At 42.5% G+C, this 20,590-nt stretch overlaps 1 protein-coding gene across 1 annotated transcript; it reads right to left on the bottom strand.

Annotated features, from left to right (window-relative positions):
* Positions 1 to 906: 906 nt before the first annotated feature.
* On the bottom strand, positions 907 to 5,184 carry FAM89A (family with sequence similarity 89 member A). Its single transcript, XM_062489147.1, has 2 exons — positions 4,930 to 5,184; positions 907 to 1,065 (listed from the first exon to the last, which is right to left on the bottom strand). The coding sequence occupies exons 1-2, from the start codon at positions 5,182 to 5,184 to the stop codon at positions 907 to 909; spliced, it is 414 nt and encodes a 137-aa protein (XP_062345131.1).
* Between the last annotated feature and the right edge of the window lie 15,406 nt (positions 5,185 to 20,590).

The following is a 20,590-nucleotide window of genomic DNA, read 5'->3' on the forward strand; positions in this document are numbered from 1 at the left end:
AATTTGTCCCATTGTGTCATATGAGAGGTTTCCTTATTTCTTCATATGATCAAGAACACTTGCACAAGAGTTCATGTTATTCCAAGCCACATAGTGGCAGACAGACTATGTTTGAAAATGTGCTTTTACTATGCAGTGCAGTAAAAGCTAAGCAAACCATTTCAGAGCAGCGTTTAGCAGGTCAAAGAGCTACGTAGATGCAAGAAATCCAGAGAAGAGTATAAAAGTTAATGCCAAGTGGCAGTACCAAGAAAGTGAATTAGATCAACAGAACAAAAAGCCCTGCTGATAGCATTCACTATCACATGTACAGCTTGTAAGCTAGGAATAAATTAGCTTAAGGAGAAAAAAAAATTAACTGTGTAAACAATTCACCCAGTACAAAACTGGATGCAGCCGGTAAGAGCAGAACTAGCTTAGTAGTGTTGAGGATGTGCATGCATCCAGATGCCTGTTCAAAATGCATTTATCAATGCCACTGACCCCTCCAAAAAATCACCTAGAGCTATGTACACCACAGCGGATGCTTCCCTCCCCCCTTATGAAGTTATTGCAACTCGGGAAGTCGCTGCTGTCTTCTACGATTAAAATTCCAGTTATAAGCTACCAATGTTTGTAAGATGAAAACACCCACCTTCCAAATTAAATTGAAAACTCTTGTCAAGCGTGTCTGAGGACTCTTCAAAAGTTAAAGTACAGCACTTTGCTCAAGTGGTATTTGCATGAGTAACTTGTACTGACAGCCTGTTAAAATAAGAGAATTTAACACAACTCAGGGTAGCTGGGTGTTCCTCCTCAGAAAGAGGGATCCATATAAATTCCAGTCGTTCTTGCTGAGGTGTGTTACAGGGAGAGAAGGACAAAAGAACCTCAGTTCAATCAGCCTCGAGGGGAATCTTCCTGCTTCTAGAAGTATTCCTCCTCTTCATCGAAAAATCCATTTTCCAGGGCGTACGAGCAGTCTGCGCTAGAGTCAGCTTGGCAGGCACCTTTGTATTCTTGAATGGATTCATACAGGGAGTAGAGCTGACACAGCAATGACATATCCAGCTGCCGAAGGCCAACCTGAAGGGGGAACAATTCAAACAATCATTATTACAATTGTCTTCCTATGGCAGTATAACGCTATATATCTTTTGTTGCTAAGCAGGAGGTTCAAGCTTCTTTCCACCTTGAACAGCTATGAAATATGGAAGCAAAATTCATTTTCTAAGGTGACAGATGCCCCACAGGACAAACTGGACAAAAGAACAAGGAACAATGTGATGCAACAGCACAGAACAAATGCAAAGTGTTCTTCAAAATGTTGTATTATGACAGTGTGCTTAACTTCCAATAATCACTGCTATCAGAACCATGGCAGATAAATTCATAAAGTGTATATTCCCCATTATGCAAGGGAGATATTTTTCCAGAAACACGGTGTGTCTTTCACACATCTTTCTCTCACACCATCACAGGTGCTCTGTTTTTGTTTGAAACGGCCTGGAGTAAGTCTTAATTGGGATTCTGACTGGTTTTCCCACTTCCCAGCTAAATATTTCTACTCTAATTTTCTTTTCTACATTGATGTACATAGGCTTCTGACAAAGCCAGGTATTTCTAGCACAATACAGCACACTACTTTCAGGCAGCAAAACTAAAGCAGAAGTGACACAAGGACAATGTCCTATTTTGCAAATCTTCAGAGTATTTTCACATGCCACTCAAGCATAGGTTTGATTATAATTAAGAATCTAATATTTTGGTCCTTAAGCTTCTCAAATATTAGTTCCAGAGCGAATTAAAGATCTGAAGAACCATTTTAAAAAACCACAAAAACTGCATCTTTATGTCAGGTACAAACCCAGTATGTTGCACTGCAAAGTGAAATAAACCTACTCATTTAACTCAATTTAGTCTCCCCCTTTGGCAACAAAATGGAGAGTTCCCTTGACACTGTCACCTATCCAAATCAGATCAAATTGAAACTAGGTTTTGTCTTGCAGCAAATTTAAACTGCTACGCAACTAGAGATTTTAGAGAAACAGCCATTTCAGCCTTATTTTTCAAGGAAGTGTTCAGCCGACAGACTGTTCCTAGTGAACCTCAGTTTCATCACATAAAACGTTTTTGCCACAACTCACAATAGGAGGAAATAAATAAATAAAGTTAGCAGCCTTTATTGCAACCCAAACACCAGGCTACATTTTACTCAGAATGAAAACTCCTACCTCTCCTTATGCTTCTGAATCCTCAGGACAATACACTCAGCACACAAGAAAACCACAAGAAGCTAGCTAGCATGAAGACCTTACTTTGACATTGCTGAACTATCCTACAAGCAGCTCTTTCTGAATGTGAGAAGAAAAAAAAATCTTCATACACCACAATGCCACTGAGAACAACAGGATATGCCATCTTTTGAGAACAACACAAATTACTTGGTGACATCATGAAGCCAAAACACCAAGTCCTGCACAGGCAAAATGTGAAGACTTTAGGACAAGAGATGGAACACTGTGCTAGCTGCCAGGATATTACAGATAAGTCTTTCTACCACCTCAGATCTACGCTACTTTTCTCACCCATTTTCCTTTATAACCTAAACAAACTGTTCACCTCTAGTAAGAAAGGATGCTGTGAAGTTGGACTTAACACTAGGACATACAAACATGAGATCCACCTGGCAGACCTGCATGAGACCTAAATGTTTGAGGGACAAGACTGCAGTTCAGAACTGTTCAAAAAGCAATCAGGAGTGAGCTGAGCCACAAAAGTCAACCTGGAGACAGGCAACTGTTGTCTCCCGAGTAAAGTGGGAGCATTTTCACCAGCTGCTCTCCTGTTTCAGCTCCATAAAGGATTCCAGCATTTCCTGTGATGTTCAATCCTGCTGACTGCCAAGCACAAACTTCAAGGGAAAAACTGCTCCGCAGAATTAACATAACAGGTCTTTAAACCAAATGGTTGTTTAATATCTTAATTTTCTGCTGCTGTCACTAATATCAAACAGGAAGTCAGAGAAATGCAGCCTCTTCAAAAGTTTCAAGTATGATCCCTGAGATAAGAAAAGCCTGAAGAAACGTCCAACCCTGATAGCATTAGCACACTTTGTAATGCCAGCCAAATGTGCTTGACAACCTATAGCGTACAATTCCATGTGATAACTCTGTTCCTCATGATCACAGCTCTGAAATGACCTCTTCTTTCCTCCCTCCCTCTCCAAAGCATCCAAGTTCATCACTTTCTCAGCTATAAAAACTTACATACACAGTACCTTGCTTGATCATGCACAGAAAGATGCTCTGTGATTGCTCATTTCTTCCTTACTCACTATGGAAAACTTAAAGCAAACCCATTACTCAATAACAATATCTTTGCCACCAAGAAAGTGTTCAATATCAGCAATAAACTGATTTTATCTTCTTGATGAAAGGCAGCCTATTAGTACACAAGAATCTATATAATTTGTACAGGCCACAATAAAGTACATCTGGAACCAAGGAGCCTGTTGCCTGAAAGTCTTTGATGTGTTTAGAAGTATCTTTTTCTTCAGAAGTATTTTATCAAAGTATCATCAAGGATAACAGAGTATTAAAGAAAAGTTTAAAGGGGAAGTCTGGTTATCAAATGATTTTGAGAAGTATCTCATTTGATTTCCCATTCGGGAAAAAAATAGATTAGACTTGCCTAATGAGTTGTCTTTGCTTTTTTGGAAAGGCTTAAGACGACTAAAGACCATATGTCCTTGTTTCCTTTTACAGCATTGCAGAAGAAAGCCCTGGCAGTTGACAAACACCCATCCTGAGATTTAATGCAAACTGGCAATTCTAATACACAGTTTTAAGGATTATCTCTAACTGTTGAAACAGTGGTGGCAGACTAAGATTTCAGCACACCACACTGTCCTAAATCCATAGAAGGACCTTTCAAAAGAGCTTCTTGTCCTCAAGCACCTTTTTAGCCTGAGAAAAACAGTCTTGAACTGGGTGGAATTTCAGCAGTATCATATTTTACATGCTTCACTAAGTTATTAGAGTTGGAAGACACCTCTGGAGATCATCCAGTCCAACACTCCTGCTAAAGCAGGGTCACCTCGAGCAGGTGACACATGAACACGTCTGGGTGGGTTTTGAGTGTCTCCAAACAAGGAGACTCCACGAGCTCCTTGGGCAGCCTGTTCCAGTTCTCTGCCACCCTCAATGCAAAGAAGTTCTTCCTCATGTTGAGGTGGAACTCCTTCTGTTCCAGTTTATGGCCACTGCTCTTCATGCTGTTGCTGGGCACCACCCTCTTGAGACTCACCTTACAGATATTTATATATATTATTGAGATTGCCTCTCAGTCTTCTTTTCTCTAGACTAAACAGGCCTATCTCCTGCAGTCTCTCTCTTCATAAGAAAGATGCTCCAGACCCCTAATTAATTATCTTTGTGGCCCTCCGCTGGACCTCTCCAGCAGCTCCTCGTCTTTGTTGTACTGATTCTACAGAATCGTCAGCGCACGAGGCTTAGGCTATTATTAGTCATTACAGCTGCAGCTTGCACCAGCCAAGCACCAACACCCAATTAGTGTTTAATCAAAAGGTGCGCCAGGTCGCCCGGAAGAATTTCGCTATAATAATGCCGCGCTACAGGATCAAAACAGAGTCCTGGAGAAAACCACGCCGAACCACTACCACCCGGGCTGCACGGTATATTTGAGCGCCGGCCTTTCAGCGTGGGTGCCGGGTCCCGGTGGGTGCCGCAGGGCGCGGTGAGCGGCTCCCCGTCCGCACCGGGAGCGGCCCCGGCGCCACCGGCCCCGGCCCTCCCGCGCCGCCGGCACCGGCACCCGGGCCGGGTAACGGGGGCTGCACCCGGGGCCGGGGCGCCGCTCTGGCCCCGGGAGGTGGCGGCGCCCCCGCCGCCGGTCGCCACGTCCGCCGCCCCCGCCCGCCCCTCTCACCATCTCCTTGCGGAGCAGGGCCAGCGCCGCGTCCAGGTTGGGAGGCTTGGGCGGGCGCGGCGAGCCCCGGCCGCCGCCGCTCAGCTCGTCTTGGATGCGGGACTTCTGGGCGTAGAGCCGCTCCAGGTCCCGCCAGCGCCCGCCCTGGCCGCCGCCGCCGCCCGAGGACGAGGAGTTCAGCAGCCCGCTCAGGCTCTTGGGCAGCGGCGGCAGCCCCGCGCCACCGCCGGGCCCCAGCAGCCCCGGCCCGCTCATGCTGCAGCCGCGGCCACCGAAGGAAGGAGCCGCCTCGGCCCCGCCGCGGGAGGCGCCGCCCGGAGCCCGCCCCGCCTCCGGGCCGGGCGGGGGCGGGGAGGGAAGGGAAGGGAGGACCGGGAAGGGAGGTAGCGGGGAGGGGGTGGTGGAGGGGCCGCAGGTGCCCCGGGTCAGGGTCAGGGTCAGGGTCACGGCCGGGGCCGGGGCCGGGGCCGGGGCCGGGGCCGCGGCCGCGCTCGGCCGCCGCACCTCGGCCTCTTTGTCTGGTCCGAAGGAGCAGATGCCCCGCAGGAGCAGCCCCGCGGCAGCGCTCGGTCCCCCGGCAGCGGGAGGGCCCTGCGGCAGCGGGGCTGAGCCTCCGGGCTCGGCCCAGGGGCTGGGGGAGGGATGAAGCGCAGTGAAAGCAGGCACGAAAGCGGATCAACTGCTGCGGGGCGGAGGGTGACCGGGTCTTGTGTGGCCATGGTGTTAATGGCAGTCGCCTGACAACGCGACGCTGCTCTCGTTTACCAGCAAGATGTTTCTTTCTGCCCCGGTTTGGGCTGGGATAGATGTCTGCTCAGTAGCCTGTACAGTGCTGTGTTTTTAATTCAGAATGTTGATAATATGCTATAATAATGCTTTGAATTTTGCTAAGTCGTGCTTATCCTAGGGGCTCTTTTTTTTTTTTTTTCTCGTGGGTGTCTGTCTCACGCTCTGCTGGGGAAAAGGTACACATAAAAGAAACCGGGAGGGACATTGCGGTGACAGGTGACACAAACTGGCCAAAGGGATATTCACCTTTTTTATTTGTACTTCGTTTTCAATTATTAAACTGTTCTTACCTCAACCTGCGTGTTTTGCTTTTGATTCTCCTTCTCATTCCATCGGGGGGAGGTGGTTGAGCGAGCAGCTGTGGTACTTAATTTCCGGCTGGGCTTAATCCACGACACTTTCACATCCCCACAGCCAAGTTTTGTACCAGAAGTGTTTTATCTCCTAGCACTGCAACTACACAAACCTAGGTCTTTCTGCTTTGTGAGTCAAATTTCTCAGTCTGGGAGTTAGCTTGCTGTCTGTCTTCCAGCGTTAATTCATAGGCAGGATTATTGCTCTGCTTTACAGAAATACCCAGATGCTTTCCTGAGACGACTGGAGAGGGAATCATGCTCCAGGCATGGGGATTCCCAAAACTGCCAGTGCGGCCACAACTCTGGTGCCACAGCAATATAACCTCAATGTGCCAATTCTGATTTTGTGTCTTTTATGTTTCCCCCCTTTCTCTTTGACATGTTTGCATCTCTGGAGTTTCTCAAAAAAAAAAAGAAAAAAAAAGTAATTTTTTGATTATTTAAAATCCAAAGGAAAGCCGGGTATAAAACTGGAGTTCTGGGAATATGCTGCCATTGCAAAGACAGATTGTTTAGAGGTGAATTCCTATTCCCATGACCCTGCTTTGTTTGTGGAGTTTTCTCTTCAAGAAATAACCAGATATGGTGATTTTAACTTAAGCCTCTACATGCTTTCAGTTTTGTTCCCAGACTCGCATGGCTTTTTCATGGTTTAAATGTCATCAGACTCTGTGATAATTGTTTTCAAACTACTTACAGTTGAGGAAGCTTTTGCAAATCTTTGTTCATGTTTACATGCCACTTTAGGGATTGATTTTTCAGATAACCTGATGTGCTTTTTAATGTTTTTTGCCCTGCAATGAAGATTTTTTTTCCCCTGTTACGTGTGATGATACTTCTAGTCAAATTGATTGTGGAAAATAAAATTGTGCTCATAGCTTTTATGAAGTTAAAAGCATTTTAAACCATCATTATTGTAGATTAGCAGTGTCCACCCAGGGTGCCTGACTGTACTATCTTTCTGCTTATTAGCAAATACATTTACTTGTTCTCCATTCAACACTCCCCTTTTTTTTCTCCCAGATGACAGCTGTTTGAAAAAAGCTTGTATTATTTTATCTAGATTACCTTGTTTTATTTTTTTTTTAGTTTACTGATCTCGTTAAATTCTGAGTGCATTTTCTTCACACTTATGTCCTTTAGGCAGCTTGTTACCATGTTTACCATTGAGATCTTTACCGTGTTTATCACCAGAGATTTTTATGCTGTCTTACTGCTCAGTTTTGTAGTCTGAAAAAGGAAAAGCACCCACTTTTTTGGGTTTTCAGTGACCCTTCTTTCAACTGGCAATCTTATCTAGCCTTCATTCATACTAAATTCATAGTTATCCTTTAAAATCTAAACCTACTACTTTATTTATTCTGACCTAGTTATAACAGTGTGATAATGGAAGCTATAGTCTTTTACAGTTATGTCTTTTAGTTATGAAGCAAGCTTTTGTTAGCTGTATAGACCTCTTGGTCCTTGTTGGATTCCCAGAACTGAACTACAGAAACATGTTATCTGTCAAAACTGATCTTTGCTAAGGATGTTACCTCAAAAAACCCGACATTAAAAATGCATGTTGCTATGTCATAAAAAATTAGGAAGTTCCAGAAGAGTGGTGTTCCATAACATCTCCTTATGGAAATGCATAACAGTGTGGGTTTAATTCACATGTTCATGTGATGGTTTTCCATTCCTAATTCACTAGGAGGATACACAATGCCCATGTATCATTTGTGCATCATTTACTAACATTCCTCTCTCCAAATGTGGTGATCTATATGCATTATAGTGTACCTTGAACTGATACATTAAGACTGTTCCCTACAGCCTTTTCTCTGATGATTTCCCCTCTAATAACTGAGTTATCCACAGATGTTAATGGAATTCCTCATTATGACAGCACTGTGTTAGAAGGTAGTATTGTTATCCACGTTGGAATGAGGACACTAATTTTAAATGCCTGGTTTGTGATACCTAGGAATGATTTTTCCAACCAACAGAACTGACAAAAGGGTATGTGCCTCTGCTCCAAACTACTCAGCACAGAGTAGCTTTAAGCTACCTTCATTAGAAATTTGGAGTAATACTCCAGAGTTTGCATCAATGTGCCACGTGTCACATTTGTCAGTTGTGCATCAGGGATATCTTAAAATTTGCTAAACAAGAAGCACCAGAGCTCATGTGTCATCTTTTTTTGTATTGGGAAGATGTCTCCCATTGGGTTAACTTGTAGTCAGAATTACTTGTCAAGGGCCAGTCAGGATCCAGATATCACAAACTGGGCATAAGCAAGACAAATTAATAATTAGTTACACATGCTTTACTCTTCTATTTGCAGAATAGAAGTAGTTAAAGTGCCTGCACACACTCTGTTTCTCATGAGGCCTATGGCTTTTATCACTGATGTGGAGGAACAGATCAGACTGTTCTGTGGTGCTTTGGGAATAATGCGAATCCCAGCTGCTTGGCAGAAGAGAATTTAGGATTTGCTGGGTGTAATTGGAACCTGATATATGACGCCATATAATGGTATATCCAAACAGAAATTAGATTTTCAGCTAAAGATCATTCAATTCTTAGGCATGATTTTTTATCTGTTTTAAATAAAAATTGTCGGGTCCTAATTTTGACACTTTTTTCCCAGGTATATTTTTATATCTCTGCCTAAAAGGTGAAAACCCAAGTATATTCTAACACATATCACAGGGGCTTCCAACTAGGCCCCTAGCAAAGTGGTATCCTCAGATCTAGATCAGAGATCCTCCTATTTTAGCTCCCTGAGCAAACAGGAGCAATAGAGAGCTCTTATATTTTTTATAGGTCTACTACCTCATAGATACCCAAGAAGGATACTTCAGCCTTTGCAGCGTGCACAACAAAGTGCTAAAAACACAAATATGGAGTTCTGGGGATCCAGGCTCCAGTTTAAAGTTCTTGATGAAATGTATTATTGTGACTGTAAACCCTGGTACACACCACTTGCTCTTTTGGCCTGCTGCTGTTGCCCTTGTTGGTTTTTCACCAGATCCTTGTCCTGGCACAAACCCTGTTCCTTTAAAGCAATGTCCCTTAGCTGTGGTCTCCAATGCCATCATTCCTATCCCTGCCTTTTCTTGCTTCAGCTGCCACACATGGATGTTCAATCTGTGTCTCTGGAGAGGGATCCTGGACCAAGAAATCTCTGGCCCTTTATACCCTCAAAGTCTGTGCACCAGGTCTTCACCTGCCCTGTTCTTCTGGGTCCTTTGGCAATTTATGGGGTTCACCAACACCTCATTGAAGTAATTCTCCATGCCCACGTGGGCAGCTCTTATTTTACAGGTTGGACCAGCCTTGGGGCCCTCCAGGGTCTCAGCCTTATATGAAGATAACCAGTCTTTGTTTATCCTCTACTTAGCCATTCATGTTAACAGAGTTCATTTAGATTCACCTATGCTAATTTTTGAGCAGGACCCATTCATGATAAGCTGTAAGCAAGTTACAGTTTAACTTATGCCTACACAATTAATTTCTAATATTCCATACTTTAGCACTCTTGCTGCTGCCTTCCTCAGCTTCTCTGCCATATCTGACACTACCCTTTAGCCTGCTGCAGTGAAGTCAGACTGCTAATTCTTCCTCTTCCATTAAGAAACCCCCCCAAAAAAGCAAATTTTGTCAACAGGAGAGAGAATGTGCTTAGGGCATGGGGGGTAGGTGTGAGAGAAAGGTGGTTAGCAAAGGGCAAAGCAAGGACAATAGATTCAGCAGGAATCAGAGGTTACAGGGAGTGATCTGTAGAGATCTAACAGTTAATAACTGTTTCATCACTGATGGCAACTCCCAGCTGGCAATAATGCACATGTAGGGTTTTGTTTTTCTTGTGAGGTTTGGATTTTAGTTGTTGGGCTGTTGGTTTAGTTTGGTTTTGTTTTTTTAAGTGGCAGCAACTCAAAGCAGAGATGTCTTTCTTCTCTCCTTTTCACAATGAGTTTGGTATGGATTTTTGAACTAATTTATGACCACCAGCTAAAAGAGTGGGAAGCAGTATGGAAATTTGAGAGCATGTGCATGTGGCAAATAGGCAGAGTACATTTCTGCAGTGATGAGTGGTCAAATTCTTTCTTGCTGTATTTTTTTTATACTACATTCAGTTCAAGTGCTGCTGTTTTTTGTTGTGAAGGGGAGAAAAAGACTTAAAGTGTGTATTTGCATATCAAAATCATGCTAAGGAGAAATAAGGACTGGATCTGAAAGTCGGGTTGTTGGGACCTCCAGCTGAGGTATCCAACTGTTAGTTTTCCTGATGATGCCAAAATATGATTTGTTCACATCTCTGTTTAACCTTAGATCAAACTATAAATCTTCTCCACAGTACATCACTCAGTACACTGCAACCCTGGTTTTAAAATCTCCTTATTCTGTGCTTTCACTTTACTAAAACAGATGTAGTGGTACCAGGCTTTTATTTCCCTACCTCTCCAGCCTCATAGATTCTTCCCTATTATGTAAACTCTAGAAAAAAAAAAGAGTTGTAATTTAGACCACACCAAATTCATAATCCTATAATGTATCCTTGTTTTCAGGATTTCTGTTGTAATTGAGAAAGCAAGCCGTTTTAGTATTTCTTATCAGATGGTAAAAGTAAATGCCCAAAAATGAAAGGAGAAACAATGGTAGGCTATAGGAATTTATAATTTCAGTATTATATGAAAATTCATAGCCATTAAAGAATCCAGCAGAGTTTGTGAGGTAGCTGTGTAATAAATTAGCTCATGCTCAAAGCTCTTAGTGGCTCTGAACATCTTCCCTACATCTCCTTTTGCTGTGTCAAAAAAAAACCCAAAAAACAAACACACACAAAAACAAAAAGGCACTTCAAAGTGCTTTGGGATATTTTTCTCCTCTTTCCCATGAGTTCAGTATAGTTCTGATAAGCATTTGCCTCTTCCAAAAGATGGTTTGAGGGGGCATTTACTACCAGTCTCTGTGGTTATTCAGTTTGTTAGACACACTACAACTCACTTCTTACTCTCAACAGTCCAACTTGACTTACAGTAACAGTTTTCCAGAATCTGATTACTGAAAGCAGATCACCAAGGGATCAGAGCTACAGGCTTTAAGGGTATTTGTCTTATTATCCCAGTGACACTGAGCAGACCCTTTCCTGTAGTGAGATCTGCATTGGGGTCAGATCTGGAGGATGCTTTCTAAGCTGGGCTGAGGTCATCTGAGGTAAAAATGATGGGAGTTCTAAATCTGCAGGCAAAACAGCACAGCGGGAAGCAAGCTGCTGAGCAGGAACGGCTGCGGATGCACAGAAGTGGGAAGGACTTGTGCTTGCAGAGTGCAGTATATTGCAGATTTTCTAGCAATTTGTGTCTGCCTCAAAGCCTTTTTGAGTGAGGAATGGTCATTGGTAATTTAAAAAAAAATATTATTTATCTGTGAAATGGTCATTTGGAACCAACATGGAAGTTTCTATGTACTATTATGTCAGCTGATGTTAACAAAGAGATCATATTTCTTGCTTCTTTCTTCTGTGTTCTCCCTTAGCAAGTGTGTATATAAGATCTTTTTTTCCCAGGCTGAATATAGAAATCTGTTAGACAACATATTTTCACTAGATAGATGTAGATTACACTGCTCAGGAGATAAACATTCCTCTTCAGCTGTAAATGGCTATAATGCTAGCTGGGGGCATAATTTTATATTCAGATGTTCCTGTGTTTTTGGTTTGTTTTTTTTTTAAATTACCTTTCCCCTTCTGCAACGCAAGTAGACAGATTTGTTCCTGAACTGAGTCGCTGAATAAGTAAGTTCAAAACTGAGCCCAAAAGAACCCCAGTTCGTCCCCTTCAGTTCAGCTGTGCCATTGTCCTATATTGCCTGCCTGGAGCTCTGCCTGCTGGTGCAAAAGGGCTGCACTCTTCTGCTGCCCCTCAGAAGGGAGAGTGGTGAGCGAATTTCAGCAGAGCCTCTTCCTTGATCAGCTGGGCTGCAGAGGATGGATGAGGCTATGGTGATGCCTGAGAGCACAGCAGCCAGCCAAACTGAGGCCAGGCCAGTGCTTGAGGGGAGCATCCTCGTGTGGACCTGGATCTCCTTGTCTTGTGCTGAAATGGAGCCACCTCTGAGGTGGGACAGGGGAAATCATTAAACGGTGCGTGACATTATTTCTAAGCAATTTAGAGGAGAAAGGTACTCTATGTAATTGAAAGTTCATTTAGGTAGAGAGAATGTAATTACCTGGCACAGTTAGATGAGCAAAATTACTATGAGTCTTTGATGAAAGCTGTCATCAGTTGTTTAATGGCCAACAAGTGACTAGAATTTTCCTTTCATATTTCATACAACAACAGCACATTCAGCAGCCCCAGTGACCCCTAAATTCAGTGCAGGGACACTCAGCAATTACTGACTCAGAGGCAGATGTTCTACTAGCTGAACTATGATCATTGCTTCTTCAGTATGTAGCACCCAAACAGAAACAAATTTAGGCCTTATTTTGAATGGGCAACATACTTATGTAATGGTACAGACAAAGGAATATCTTTGAAATACTGTCAGTATTTAAAAATTAAATACATTCTCTGCAGCAAACATAATGTTTGAAAATAACTTCTTGATGTAAGTACATAATACCAGATTTTTACCTGGCTTGAACCTGGCAGAAAAAATTTATCAAAGCAGCTTACTTTTCAAATAGTGTGAAAATAATTCACTCCTCTTCTTCCCCCCCCCGCCCCCCACACTTCTTGTCTATTAGAAAAGCCCCTCTCAGGCAGTGCAAACTGTGTGGTTGTTTCTCTGTCTCCTGCCCAAGAACTGTATGTGCCTTCCAGGAGGGAGGGTGATCCTTATCAGCATGTGGTGAGCTCATGTGCCTCCCAATACAATCATGCTCTTCAATTTATTGCAGGCATACATGATTGTCCCAGGCTGACATGTGGACTGAGAGAAACCCATCCAGCCCACCAGGGGATCCAAAGGTTCAGTTCATCTTCCCTCCTTGAACTCCCTCCAGCTTTTCAGAGTCGTTCTTCATTGGTAGAGACATTGAGGAATAACTGCAATGGCAACAGCTGCCATTGCCAGGTGGGAATTTTGCTGGAGTGCAGCAGTTCCTGCACACACCTTAGGAACCTGCTGCAACATTGGAGACAACTCATACGTGAGAGGACCAAACCATATAATAATCCAGTCAATTCTTTGTCATTGTACAGCTCGATGCCACCTGGAGCATGGCACAGACAGAGCCTAACCCAGAAAACAATCAACAGTAAATGTTGAGGTTGCAAAAGGAAAGGAAAACTTAAAGTAAAACAAAAGACTAAAACCCCTGCAGGGGGAAATGCGACAGCAAATATCCGCAAAGAGGGGAAGCTGTTAAGTCCAAACATCAGTGCTGGAAATGAGATCAGATCAAGCTGATCCCTAATCAGCCACTGACAGGAACAAACAGGTATACAAATGAGCTGGAGGGAAAAACAAGGATTTATGAAGTATTTTTGGCAGGTCTGGAAAAATAAGTCATTCCATTTGGCAAATGTAATGTAAAGGCTTCTTCGCTTTTCTCTGTTGAGTGGTCCAAGGAAGACAGAAGCCTAGAGAGACTGCCTGAATAGGAGCCATCAAAAATAGGATTGCTATCAAGCACTTCAAGCACTTTCTATGAAAATAAAAGTCAGTTTTGAGGCACATCAATCACTTTATTTCCATTCGCATCTCTGAAGAATGGTAAGGAGGTAGAAGTGGTGGAGATCTTTTGAAGATCTTGAGTTTACAGGCTGGACAGGCAAAAACAACCTCTTCCTTCCTAATCTCCTCTCTCTCTTAGTTTATTTTTTAAAAATGTGACAGGATAAACAAAATGCAATTTATACAAGGCCACAAACCCCTATACTATGAGAAATAAGATGTGGAGTGCAAGGTATGAATGCTTTGAATTCTACTTACTGTTTTTATATCACTTTCAGAGTGCAATTGTTCTTCAATTCATTATGAGCTTTCAGAACATTTGGGATTCCAGTGACCTAGAATAACTTCTAGATAGCTCACAATTATTATTAATGTTCAACTGTAAGAAAAACATATCAAGAACCATCTCCTTTATTTTTCAATGATTATGAAAACTTTTTGAATACAATGAACATAATTTTGTCAGTGCTTTGAAAATAGGTTACTTGCATCCAGTGGCACTCACTCTTGATGAAGACATTTATATTTATCAACTTTGTTCTTGTCAAGTCATGCTTTTCTCAGATATTGCTTTGAGGTAGAGAGAGAAAGAGGTAAAATGATAATTTGATATCACTTTGGTGAACTATCATAGATCAGAAGATAAACAGTAACTCATAGATACCATGATGTTTTAATGATTTCAGAACTGAAATATCTTGCTGTCTCTTCTCTAGCCTTGATTCTAAAAATGAATTGACCTCTGGCATTCCTAGAATAAGCCCCACAAGTCTTGATCCAAATCTCACGGAATTTAGTTCAGTCTGTCCACTGGCTTCAGCTGTAGAGAGAATTGGGCTTGAGCCTGTGTCTGAAACAACAGGAGGCCTGTGGTGTTTGGATGTTGGGTGTTTCAGAGAAGAAGTGACAAACAATCTTGCTGTCAAGCTTTTCTTCAGGGGACCTCAGTCTTCAGAGCAATACTGATTTACCAAATAGACCTGGGAGGTGCATTATAGTCACATAAACAAGGATGAAGAAAGATGGTGTTATTTGTAATAGTAGCATGTGTAAAGGACACAATAATTTTTACAAGAAAAAATGTAGGGAACTTGCAGAAGGCTTTCATTAAGCAGTATTAATAGCGAAGTTTTATCACATTTCACAAACAGACACTAAATATGTGGAGTTTTCTTTAAGCTGAGGGCAAGAACTTAATGTGTGATTTACTTTTGATCCTGGCAGTGATAGGAGACGATCCAAAGAACTGCAGGTGACCATGTCCTGTGTTAATGATGTGCAATAAAATCAGCGTTTCGCTGCCAAATGCCCAAGTCGTGCAGGTAAAGAGTTCTTACTCTTGTCATCACTGCTTTTCATGCTATTGCTCCATCTTGCTGATACATTTGAGTGTGGTTCAGCCTTTCTCAATTTTAATCTTCATCTTCTCAGGAGTTTGTTTGGGATTGGTTTTGGCTTTCTGGTTTGTTTTGTGGGGGTTTGTGTTTGTTTCTTCTAATAACCATATAGCAATATCTTTACCATTGCAGACCGAAAGGCCTGGTTTTATGTAATCACTCCCTTTCCTCAAAACATCTCCTAGAAGTGTTAAGTGCACTGCCACACTCATTTGAACTTCAGCATAGCAACTAGGTTGCATAATGCACTTCTCTAAATCAACTTGAGCAGATGGGAAAGAAAATAGCTTGAACTAGCACAGCACAACTCCCCTTGGGCACTTTTCAGATGGCAGTGGAAGTGCAGCCTGGCAGTGCCCTCCTGTCTTTATTTTGTCCTCTTGAATGACAGAGGCAACCTAGCCTGAACAAAGAATTATCCCCCATGGCTCTTCCTCTCCTCCCAGTTTACACTGGGAGCACTGTACAACTACACTCATTTAAATATTGCTTGTATGGTAATTTTGCTCAGCCGTCACACATTGCTTCATTTCTATTCATATTTAGGCAAAAAAGAGAGAAGATAAATAAAAAAATCAAGTAAGTGAAATATAAACAAGAACAATATAGGTTAAAAGGTGATTTAAAATAGTGGCGTTAATAATTGTTTTTTTAATGCTTGTCAGGCAGGAAGCTCACAGCTGTAAGAAGAAATTAAACCTTGTCAGTTTATTAAAACTCCATGATCATCATTGGTTAATTTATCAAAAACAGAAGGAACACTACCAAGCAAGGCTAAATGCATCACTTAATTCAACCTTACTATAATCACTGAAGTAATGAATTTGTGTTTAGCTGGCATAATCTGTTCTCTGGTGTAGAAGCAAATGGTTACATAAAAACAGTGCAAAAATCAAGTTAGAACTGTCTGTTTTAATGAACCATTAGAGAAAACAGGCTCCATGTTAAGACAGTTATAACAGAATCCATGGTTTCGAGCAAAAGCTTCACCTGGAAAATTTGTTAATGTGAAATTAATTACATACATAAATGTCAGTGGTGATGTCACAGGTTTTAAAGTACTAGGTCAGCTATTCAGCGAAGGAAGGACACATCCATGATCTGACCAGAGGTACTGCTTGTTCATGGTGCCTCATGAACAAGCAGCAGGAAGAGCTCACATCTGTAGTTTAGTGCCCTTGCCCCAGAGGAAGCCACAGCTGTATTTCAGAACCTGCCCAAAGAGCCATGAGATCAGACTTTTCTCCTGCCCTTGCTCTGATAAGCCAACAGAAGTGCCTGTCCTCTTTTTCTTGTACTTCATCTAAGGATTCAGTTCACTTCCAGCCTTCTTTCCTCATATAATTTATTGATGTCACTGGTTGGGAAATAGCTAACTACTTTAAGCTTTTACAATTTTCAAAAAGACTACAGCCCTATGTGCAAGAATATTCCCTTATGTACATCCTCTGCAACTTAAATTGTGCTAGACCTACTTTAGGATGACAGCAAAATGGGCCAAAGAACTGAAAAAGCTACAGAGAGTTTAGGTTGTCAAATTCTTTATAGTGCAGGGACAAACATTGTTAGAAGAACCTGGAGCAGCAAGGTGCTGAGACAGATTTAAGCCTTTCTAAGCCAACTTGGTCCTGATTTTCCATATATGCAACAGTTGGGTTAACTTGGAATTCACTGGTTCCAATTCCTCCCTTCTTTTTCCTTGAAGTTTCCTAAGTTTTATATCACCCTCCTCTGTATCACACTTACATCTTAACCCAGTGTTGTCGATTTCCTTCACATTTTGCAAACTCTTTTAAATGAGTCATTCTGCAACATTTTGCTGTGCTTCCTTGTCTTGCAAAGATTGAATGTATTTTTTCCTATCTTTTTGAAGCTTCAGTGTAATGTGAGGCACCAGGGGAGCCCTTCCAGCTTTTATTTTCTCTACAGGAGTCTGTGCTTAGTTTACTGTCCTTGCAGGAGACCACGTGAGCAGCAGAGTTCACACTTGACATGAGAGGCTCAACTGTGCTCTCACTCTAAGCACAGGTAGAGCCAATGTATTTTTCATCGCTGTGGCAAGGGTTTCTAAGGGTCTTGTGGCTGTTGCAGGGTTCCTTATGGGAAATTCAATGAGGAGAGTCACGGGAGATGTTGGAAGCTGATAAACACAGGGGCAGCTTTAAGGGGGTTGTTTTGGTTGTGGAAAAGAGAGATAATGACATTGAAAAGGAAGCAGTGAAATAAGAAAAAATTAAAGAGAGAAGAAAAGCCTCTTTTGTGGTTAGGTTCTCAGCAGGGAAGGGGGAGCTCAGTTTAAAAGTCATTAGGGCTTTTGCTGGAACAAAAATAATGAGGAGGAATAGGCAAATTTGAAGTGTGTAGTTTGGGGACACTACCTCAGGTTTATGGTGAGGCATGTAACCAGTGAAACAATAAAGAAAGAACTAAAAGAAAAATGTGGCAAAAGGAAATAAATGTTTCGTGGAAACAGTGCTGAGAAAAATAGCACCCTTAAAACACTGAAGTTGTGAGCATGGTGAAAAGGAGACAAAGTGGGAAAAGAGAAAAACAAGAACATCTATGCTGAAATGCATGTATTGGAGAGGGGGTTCTGCTTCCTCTGTTTTTCCTCAAGCTTCTATTAATGTATGTAGTGAAGAGCTCTTATTTTTCCATTCACATGTTTCTTTGCACCTTTCCACGTAACTTTTCTATGTTTATGGATATATATCACAGAATCACAGGATAATCTGGGTTGAAAGGAATCCACAAGGATGACTGAGTCCAGTTCCCAGCCGTGCACGCGACATCCCCAAGAATCACACCATGTGCCTGAGAACATTGTCCAAAAAATTCTTGAACTCTGTCAGGCTGGTGCTGTGACCACTTCCCTGGGGAGCCTGTTCCAGTGCCCAAACACTCTCTGGGTGAAGAATCTTTTCCTAATACCTAACCTAGACCTCCCCTGACACAACTCCAGGCCATTCCCTCAGGTTCTGTCCCTGGTCAGCACAGAGCAGAGATCAGTGTCTGCCCTTCCACTTCCTCTCATGAGGATGCTGTAATTGCAATGAGTTCTCTTCTCTGGGCTGAACTGACCAAGTGACCTCAGCTGCTCCTCACAGGGCTGCTCCTCAAGGCCCTTCCCCATCTTTGCTGCCCTCCTTTGGCGATGAGTTATTCTTAAACTATTTACATGCTCTCCAGAGAGAGACGTGTACACAGGGTACTGTGTCTGTCTGTAAGAGCAATAAACAGGTACATGCTACAAAGTCAGGACCTGTAGCAAGAGTTCCACTCTTCATTGACAAGGAAAGTGCAAGGGACATTTACTCCAGACTTCACAGTAGCTGCTCACAAAATATTACACAGAGTGGAAAAAAACATCCCCTGAAGAAACAGATGAAGATGCATTCCTCAGGGATTACTGTGTGATGAGACTTCAGGAACAGCGGTCAGCACTGGTAGCCAGTGTCCCAAAAGCAATAACAGGTCTTTTGCCCCAGGCACAGCCAACACAAACAGGTAGTTCTACCTCTCTAAAATTGTGGGGAGGAGGGAGACAGTTAAAGGCAAGCTCTGACATTTGGAAATTAGTCAGCCACCCTGTCTCACTCCTGCTTGCCTGCCTGTTTGGCAGAAGAACTGGCTGGGGAAAATGTTTCTCTGATCACAGATGGCTTGGAAGCAAACTGGCAGATCTACAACTGGAGCGTTTATCATCATTACCTTCGATCGAAATTTTCACTAAAGAATTCAGTTTAGTGGCACAAAAAATAAAGGCCTGGGCTAGAATTTTGCCCTTCTTGGCCTTGTCTTGCTTTTTCCCCTGCATGAACCTCCCACACACCCCATTGAAGGGGAAGTAGTTTCAACAAGCTACTTACAAAAGACACATCCCTCCAGACCACTCCCAGGACTAGTACCTGCCTCCCTCCTTCAGTCGCATCCCACAGTTCTCCAGGCCATCCAATTATCTGTTTAGGTTAAATTAATTCCAATCCCAGAATCTGATTTATGTCCTTCTGTAGCCAAAACATGAACTTGAGGCTTGCCCTTCTTCAAGTTGTTGCCTACCTCAATGTCGAATGCTGCCTTTGCAGAAATTCTCACCCCAGTTAATCACCTTTCCCTTCTTCCTTCCTGTCTCACTGTTGTCTCTCTGCCATGCCACATGTGGCTCAGGCTCTTATCAGCAGTTCAGCCTCCTTCTCTGCAGAGATTGCAAGGCCTCAGGAGGGAGATAGCTGCTGCTGAGAGATGAGGAAGAGCTGAGAAACAGTGAACCCCCTGCAGATGTGAGCTGGAGAGGGCTCCTCTCAGCTTTCTACTTGCTCTCAGATGTGCTTCTTGTCAATCTCACAGCTCTTGAGAGAAAGCAGAAGAAGAGCTCTTTTTGTCTCAGTTTGGCAAACAGACAGGTAGGGCAGAGGGGTGCATAGCTACAGATTAAGAAACAAGTATCTGAAGACACTGGAATAGAGCTGAACAAAGCCAGAGAGATTGTAAAACACAGAGACTTTAGACAGCTTTGCTATGTGGTAACCTGAATCATGTTGAAAAATAGTTTTTTGCTATTGTTGCAATGAAATTGTTGGGTTTTGACAAATACGTCTTTCAACTTCTTGTTTCTTCTTCCTCTGACAGAGCTCTTTTTCAATAATTCAGATAAATTCTCTTTGCATTTCTGTACCAGAATAATTAAACTCTGAGATTATTCCCCTAAAGTGTGGGACCATGCAGGATCAATCATGTCTGCCAGCAAGACTTTCCTCTGCTGTAGCAGCAGGAGTATTGGCTCAGCTGTGGTCTGTGAGCAGAAGAGAGGCAACACAGGTAGGGAGACAAAACGCTTGTTATTACACCAAATGACAGAGCTGAAGAAAGGATTTTGTATGAAAAGTTGCCCATTTTCTCCAGCAGTGTGTGCTGGTCTAATAAAAGACAGGATTTCTTCCTGCTAGCCTTGTGTGCTTACATTACCTGTGCTTTGATCAAGACTTGCAGTTCACTTCAAATGCTTCCCCAGGACATTTACTTGTTTTAATCACCACTGGCTGTTTCTTTTGCTGTCAAAGGAACTACTTTGGCTAGCTTTTAATATGGGGAATGCACCATTCTGTAATCAAAGTGATGTTTAACTCATCCCTGAGCATCTGGAGAGAAACAGTAGTTTGAACTTTGAACAACAGTTACTGGCTAAATGTAAAATATGTATTTGTTAGCAGCTGTGCAGACTGAGGGTGGGGTGTATATGTACATAGTTTGTTGTGCTGTGTTGGTATTGCTGGAAGGTGAGGTCAGCTGCTTTTTTTATATTACAGACCTAAGGCATACTGTCTTTCCTTTTTACACAGAGATGTAACATTTTAAAAAAGATAATACAGAAAAAAAATAACTTCTTATTTTATAATACCATTCAACTAATGGAGTGTCTTAGAACATCACAAACCCACAGTTTAAGGCTTA

This window comes from Cinclus cinclus, chromosome 3, assembly GCF_963662255.1.
Source record: "Cinclus cinclus chromosome 3, bCinCin1.1, whole genome shotgun sequence".
NCBI lineage: Eukaryota > Metazoa > Chordata > Aves > Passeriformes > Cinclidae > Cinclus > Cinclus cinclus.

What these genes read in the sequence shown, in the direction of transcription:
- FAM89A (XM_062489147.1), bottom strand. Translation starts at nt 5,184, where the DNA reads ATGAGCGGGCCGGGGCTGCTGGGGCCCGGCGGTGGCGCGGGGCTGCCG. An exon ending in CCCTGCTCCGCAAGGAGATG is followed by an intron (nt 1,066 to 4,929) that starts GTGAGAGGGGCG and finishes TTCCCCCTTCAG; the next exon opens with GTTGGCCTTCGGCAGCTGGA.